The sequence below is a fragment of the Oryzias melastigma genome, linkage group LG13 (assembly GCF_002922805.2).
Source record: "Oryzias melastigma strain HK-1 linkage group LG13, ASM292280v2, whole genome shotgun sequence".
NCBI classification, from domain to species: Eukaryota; Metazoa; Chordata; class Actinopteri; order Beloniformes; family Adrianichthyidae; genus Oryzias; species Oryzias melastigma.
This window is the reverse complement of record NC_050524.1, coordinates 703,492-710,834: the sequence shown is the minus strand read 5'-3', so window position 1 is coordinate 710,834 and position 7,343 is coordinate 703,492. Positions and strand designations below refer to the sequence as shown.

The following is a 7,343-nucleotide window of genomic DNA, read 5'->3' as shown; positions in this document are numbered from 1 at the left end:
GGTGACGGCGGGGAGGTGACGGCGGGGAGGTGACGGCGAGGAGGTGACGATGATTCGATCTGAGGCACAGAAACACCTGAATTCTGCCAGAATCGACATAAAAAAAGGTTTTAAAACAGAGTTTGAAGACAGCTGATCCCCAACCTCCCAAACCATGAAAGCACCACCGCCGTCTCTCAGTAGCGCCTCCTGCCTGATCAGCAAAAACTAAAACAGCAAATGTTTTGCCGTGTTTTGAGCAAGAAATATTGAAATAAAACGGCATTTTTGCGGCCAAATTTGGCAAACCTGTCTCTTCCGGGTCAAAAGCTCAGTTTTGGTCACGTGGTGAAATGACTGGTGGACCGCTGCGAGTGTCGATGGTTTCATCAACGGATCTGCAGAGACCCTGCAAGCCACCATCAATGATTAATAAACTGCAAACCAAACAAAGAAACTTCCAAACATGTGCAATGTTTTAAACATTCAGTTTACCTGTTGAAATCAGAAGCTTTTCACAGTTTAGTCGGTCTGATTCTGCTCACAGTGTTCATTCACAATAGGCTCATTTCAATTGTAAATCTCGTAAATTTACGACTTTAAAAATCATAATTTTATTTATTTATTTTTTTGGTGGCCCTAATACTAATACTAATACTATAGAATTCAACTTTGCCGCAGCGCACACACATACATGTATCTGCAGACACCCTGGGTCCGCCTGCATTCTGCTGCTGGCGCTGTCTCACTCACATGACGTCAACGCGTCACGTGACCCAAATCGAGCCGTTTCTGAAGCAGGGCGAAATGCGAGTGTGATTTGTCGTTGATTTTGTCAAATTTTACAAAAACTTGCGTTTGTCAACGGTAATTATTTGTTATTTTTTGATACATTAGAACATATGGAATATATCTGGATACTTATTTTAGCTTTGTCCCAGCCCATTACTAACACTTTAAGGGTCTGCAGACGGTTTTCATTCTTCATGAAGCAGCTGAAAGAATTTGTCTGGAATGTGAAGAACCAGCTGCTGGGGACTTCCTGTTGCTGTCCAGCGTGACGACGGCGCCGCCTGAAGATAAGGAGCTCTTCTTCTGCTGCGTCACATGACGGTCATCTGCTTCCTGCAGTTTGTGAGGAGAGAACTCTGCAGATCCCAGAACCAAACCGAACGTCCTGGACGGTCAGAACCAGAACCTCAGAACGGTCAGAACCAAACCAAACGTCCGGGACGGTCAGAACCAGAACCTCAGAACGGTCAGAACCAAACTGAACGTCCTGAACGGTCAGAACCAGAACCTCAGAACGGTCAGCTAAAATCTGTTGGAGTTCTGGTGAGAAAGTGTAGAAGAAAAAGAATAAAGTTCACATCCCAACATTTGTCTGACACAAAGATCTAAATTGTTTTAGTGTTAAAATTCTTTAGTTTAGACGACTTTAGATAAACTGAAAAGACTTTAAGATAATGAAGCATTGTCCGTATTTAATTCTGCACTTAAATCAAACACTGGTATTTCTGCCTTTTGTTCCAAGTTATTTATTTTCCTCAGAAATGTCTGAACTTTCCTCATCGTAGATCCGCAGATGATAGAAATCACATCTAGAGTTGATAGATTTAACATTTTAGAAGGTTCATTCTAAACAAATCTCCATAAAAACGAAACAGAAACTCTGAAGATTGAATACATCTGAATGTTCAAATCTCGATTTCCAGTTTTCTTCTCTAAGTTCTCCTCCACTAAACTTACGAGCTGCAGAGGATGAGGAGACTGAGAGCTGCTGACATGATGGAAGCAGATGTGCCTTCAGGGAGGAAGATCTGCACTTATGAAACTTCTGAAGGAAATCCACATTCGTTCTTCCTCTGAGCTGCAGGCGCTTCAACCAGAGACGCTCATGCAGCTGCAGAGATACAGTTACTGCAGAGTAACTTACTGCAGAGTTACTGTTACTGCGGAGTTACTGTTACTGCAGAGTTACTGTTACTGTAGAGTTACTGCGGAGTTACTGTTACTGCAGAGTAACTGTTACTGCAGAGTTACTGTTACTCTGCAGTAACTGTTACTGCAGAGTAACTTACTGCAGAGTAACTTACTGCAGAGTAACTGTTACTGCAGAGTAACTTACTGCAGAGTAACTTACTGCAGAGTAACTTACTGCAGAGTTACTGTTACTGCAGAGTAACTGTTACTGCAGCTGGTCAGCAGCAGCTATTCATCTCTGAGTTACACTGCTGGAAGTTTGGGATCAAGATGTCCTGATCATTTAGGTCAGAAAATCGGATCCAATCAGATCGAACCAGGATCCATTATGAATCGGATCATTGTTAAAAAGACTCTCAGTCTACACATATATCAACACACTCTCACACAAAGCCGTCCTTCTTCCCGCTGAAGGCGAGCGCGTCCTGCTGACTCAGCAGCTCCTTCAGTTTCACAGTCACAGAGTTCATTAAAGAAGCAGATTTTTGCTCCTTCAACCTGGAGATGTCACATGATCACATGGTCACATGATCACATGGTCACATGGTCCAGGATTCCGGATCCTGAAGTCTGAGAATTCAGTTCAGTTTTATTTCTACTGACCAATATTATAACACGGTGATGGTCCAACAACAACAACCTGTGATGACGAAGATGGAGGCATGAAGAAGAAGGGGGGGGGGGGCTCCATGTTTCTGCTGAGCTCTAAAGAAGAACAACAAGAGCTGTGTTTGGTGGAGGGAATGTGTCTTTACATGAATGTGTTTTTCTCTTCTGGAGGCTCGGTGTCGTCGGGTTTGAAGGTCCCCAAAGTGCTGGAATATAAACCTAGTTGTCCCACCCTGTGTGTGTGTGTGTGTGTGTGATTCCACAGCTTTGTGGGGACCTATGTTTAACAGAAGGTTCTGCAGAACCGGGTCAGTCTCTGATTCTCTCAGAGCAGCTCCAGGTCTGGGTTTGCTCTTCAGGGTTTGTGGGTTTTCCTACAGTGTTGTGCATCAGCAGTCAGAGCCCCTCCCCCGTGCTCAGATTACCCAGCATCCCTCAGGGTTCAGTCATGGATGTCAGAACGCGCTGCTGCAGTTTTTATCAGACCATTCTGCTGATAACGTGAATATTTTCTGGATCAGGAACCAGGTTTTAAACACACTAGAACCACGCTGAGCACCAGAGTTCTTTCATCAGGTCCGCTGAGGCCCGGTTCCTGAGAACCTCAGACTGTCTGTGGGATGGGCAGAAAGTGAGGCTGTCGTTAGGGGGTGTAGCGTCTGGACAGAACCGCATGGCTGATGTCAGCCAGACCTTCATTTCCTGTCAGAGCAGAGCTGATCTCACGCCGGCTCTGACCCAATCGTCCTCTGAGAACCAGAACCAGAGCAGAGGAAACCATCCGTCAGTCCACTCTCAGCTCTTCACACCCATCACTTCCTGCCAAAAGGTTCTGGCTCCAGGCGGTCCAGCTCAGCTGAAGATGCAGACGGATCCGGTTTAGAGGAATGACTGATGGAGTTCAGAGAACATGTGAGAACCGAGTCGGTTCTTCCGGTCTGACCTGTAACTCGGTGAGGGCGTGACTTTCATGACATTTTTCTCAACTTTCAATTTTCAGAAACTGAAACTACAGAACTATTTTCAGACTTTGGTTTTGTGGGTCAGGCGCCATGGACGCCTCTTTCTGCTGCAGCTTCAACTCAAACTGAAACCAGCAGGAAAACAGGAGAACTCCGACTGGAACCGCCAGCAGTTATCTTAAAACAGCTCCTCATCCATCTATCGTGTCCCGCTTATCTGGGCCCGGGTCGCAGTCAAAAACCCACAGAACCGTTTGGGTCAAGCCCCCATAGGGGTCCATGGGACTAAATCTTTAGACGTGGGCCCGTTTTCCAGGTTTTCCAATGACGATCCATCTTGTTCCCGGAGAACCTCCCTGCTGACCGGAGCGTGCTCCTGTTGTCTCTGCAGTCCTGGAGATCCTGCAGCTGGTGAAGAAGCGAGACCTGCTCCTGGCCGACACGCACATCCTGGAGCTGGAGCAGGAGTGTACCGAGTCCGCCGAGCCGGAGGACGCCACCAGCCCCAGCGTCAAAGACGGCGGGCGCAGGAAGGCCAAAGACGTGGAGCTGCTGTACGAGGAGCTGCAGAAGGAGCTGTGGGCCGTGGTCCGGGAGTCGCTGCGCTCCCCGACAGCTGGGCCCAACCTGGGCCTGGTGGTTCAGGTGAGACCTGCCGCCGTCACGGCGAGCGCCTTATCAGGGCCGCGCAGAGGTGAAAGGTTCTCCTGTGGACCCTCGCTCAGGTCCTGCAGCAGGAAGAGCAGGCGGACAAAGACTGGGCCCTCAGTGACACCGTGGCCCCCGGGGGCCCCCGGCCACGCCGCCTCAAGCAGAGGTGGAGGGAGGCGGTGGAGGGGGCGGCCGACGGCGCGCTTCCTCAGCGGGCGGAGTTCACGGCCGGAGAGCTGGACAAGTACCTGGACAGGCTCCGAGTGCGGGTGGTGGAGGACCTGGGGGCCGCCAACAGGAACGTGGTCTCCATCTACCCCGACGAGTACCAGCCCTTCCAGGTGAGCAGAGAAGCTCTGAGGACTGCAGACCTGGAGACAACCAGGACTCAAAGAGTTTGAAGATTTCCTGATATCTCCGCAGTTCCTAGTTTGTTTTTAGACTTTTTCATCATTTCAGTGAGTTTGAAAACTTTGACAGAATCTGAACCATGAAAAACTCCTGCTAACAGACCGGCTGATGAAGAAGGTTTTTGCTCCACTGACCTCAGACTTCCTTCAGGTTTACGTGGAGAGTTACCACCAGGCGGTCGCCGGTCGGCTGAAGAGCATCACCGACAACCAGCTGGAGATCACCGACATCTACTCGCTGCTGGACTGGCTGCACAACATCTACAAACGGTACCGCGACACCCGAGTCATCGTTTTTCTGAGTCTAGAATTTAGTCTCTTCTTTGTTTAAATATTCCTCTGGAGCAGCGGTGCCAAAATCCAGATCACACCTGAGGTCACGGGCCGAGCAGGAGCACTCTATTGTGAACTAGATACATAACATGACCTGTGATAACGCTGGTGTGAACGATGGAAGCTGAATTTGGCCGCTGAAAACGCTGAAGCTGATGATCAGCTAAAATATTAACCAAATGATAAATTAGGCGGGCTGCACGGTGGCGCAGTGGTTAGCGCTCTCGCCTCACAGCGAGAAGGCCCCGGTTCGAATCCCGGCTGGGACCTTTCTGTGTGGAGTTTGCATGTTCTCCCCGTGCATGCGTGGGTTTTCACCGGGGACTCCGGCTTCCTCCCACCGTCCAAAAACATGCTTCATAGGTTCATTGGTGACTCTAAATTGTCCCTAGGTGTGATTGTGAGAGTGAATGTGTGTGTGATTGAGGCCCTGAGACAGACTGGAGACCTGTCCAGGGTGAACCCCGCCTTCGCCCTTCAGTAGCCGGGATAGGCTGCGGCACCCCGCGACCCCGAAAGGGACAAAGGGGTCAGGAAAATGGATGGATGGATGGATTAGCCAAACTAGACTTCAAAAAAGTCTAAAAAAATGAAAATACTTCAATTAGCCAAAACAGCTAGCATGTAGCTGAAATATTAGCTAAACTCCAAAATAGCCTAAAAAATCTTATTAAATGTCAAAATAATCCTAAAAGCTGCAGAATGCCAATTTTTAAATTCTAAAACTGTAACTTTTTAACATAATTCTGGATAATAAAAAGGCAGGAATATTATTCCAGAATAAATCAACTTAAACCTTAAATAACTTTCAATATTTTACTCTCCATAAAAATATATTTTGTCAAAATTCTACAAGTTAGAAATGAGCTCAAGATAACATCGGGTCATTAATAACAATAAAATGATCTGGAGGGCCGGATAGAATCACCTGGAGGGCCGGATCCGGCCCCCGGCCCTGGACTTTGACACGTGTTCTGGAGGCTTGAAGCTCTGGAAGAACTGATTCTTCTTCTGTAAAACATCTCAGAAACGAGGTGGAGCTGCTCCCAGATCCGTTCTTCTCCTTCTGAATGAAAACACAAACGTCTTTCTGAGTTTTCCAGCTGCTGATTGGCTGTGAGGTCAGGTGATCTCAGACTCCGGCGTGTTTTTCAGCGACGTTCTGGGGACCGTGGCCATCACCTGCTCGTTCAGCCGCACCCCGCTGGTACCGCTGCTGACCTCGGAGACCGTGGACAAACTGGAGCTAGACTGTCTGAACTCCGTCCGGGTATGTCACACCTTCAGCTAAGCCCCGCCCTCACCGCTGTGCTGGTCCAGTTCAGAGACACCTGTCTCACTCCACCTGTTCAAAGCTCATCGCTCTTCACAAACATGCAGAAACAAACACAATGCTTTCATTCCCGTCAGTCCACATAAGTCTATCTGGTTATCAATGACAGGTCATCAGGTCATTGAAGACAGAGAACAGGTGCAGTAACCTGGTGACCCCCCTGACTCCTCCCCCTGCAGGCGAAGGTGACCACAGAGCTGAGTCAGCTCCTGGACGATGAGGAGAAGAGGTGGACGGAGACGCTGAACGTGGAGGAGTACCAGATCACTCTGTCCAAAACCGTCATCCAGGTAGCTCATCACCCGATGTTTCCATGGTTACCGTCTGTTTTCAAGCAGCAGCTCTGATCTCAGGCTCTGACTGCTGGCTCCTCTGCTGCCCTCTGGTGGCTGAAGTTAGATCTGAACATTTGAAACCACTTCTCAGCTGTTGTTTCATCAAAGTCAATGACGAGTTCTGTCTGCCACTGAGAAGCTGATTTCTGCTCTGTGGGTCTCAGAGGCTGCAGGTGGATCTGGAACGTTCTGCCTCCATCAACCGGAGTCTGGGATCCAGAGTGGCCCAGTGCAGCCTCAACGGACTCGCCGACTTCCTCTACAGGTTTGACTTCACTAAACTCAGTGTACTGAAGTCTGAGATCAAAGAGAGACCTAGAGAAGCATCAAACCAAATGAAAAACATCCACTAGGGTTTCATCAGATGTAATATTTCATGGTAAACATTCAGATTCAGTTTCAGTAAACGCAGACTGTAGAGGTTCCTCGGAGGTCTGAGTTTGTTCATCAAGATGCTGGAAGATCCTAAAGTAACAAGAGAAATGCTCCCAATGGACCAACTAAATATAAGAAATACAAAATAAAATTAATTTGAGTTAAAAAAAGAAAGTTAAACACAGAAACACACATTCTTTCTTGCCATGCCTACAGGGGACTAATGGGGGCGTGTCCTCACAGACAATTTATTTTAAATAAAGAAATATTTCTTAATCTGGGGAATTGTAACGTCTACTCATTTACTTAAAAATAAGAACAGCATCAACAATTATTTTGAAATTATTTTGTGTGAGGCAACCCCCCCCCCCCC

The 7,343-nt window shown here is 47.9% G+C and overlaps 2 protein-coding genes across 2 annotated transcripts in view; one reads left to right on the top strand and one right to left on the bottom strand.

The window, feature by feature from the left end:
- LOC112149684 (tumor necrosis factor alpha-induced protein 2) overlaps positions 1-7,343 on the top strand; it is a gene marked incomplete in the record, with an annotated part of 39,858 nt that overhangs the window by 28,227 nt on the left and 4,288 nt on the right. The window contains 6 exon segments of the mRNA XM_036214920.1: positions 3,925-4,178; positions 4,259-4,525; positions 4,746-4,864; positions 6,083-6,197; positions 6,440-6,550; positions 6,760-6,860. Coding sequence (XP_036070813.1) covers positions 3,925-4,178; positions 4,259-4,525; positions 4,746-4,864; positions 6,083-6,197; positions 6,440-6,550; positions 6,760-6,860 — 967 coding nt within the window.
- The window catches only part of col4a4 (collagen, type IV, alpha 4), a 46,725-nt gene continuing 46,160 nt past the window's right edge, over positions 6,779-7,343 (bottom strand). The window contains exon 46 of the mRNA XM_036214919.1: positions 6,779-6,864. Within this exon, the coding sequence (XP_036070812.1) occupies positions 6,833-6,864 (32 nt within the window). The 3' untranslated portion in view covers positions 6,779-6,832. The remainder of the gene's footprint in view (positions 6,865-7,343) is intronic.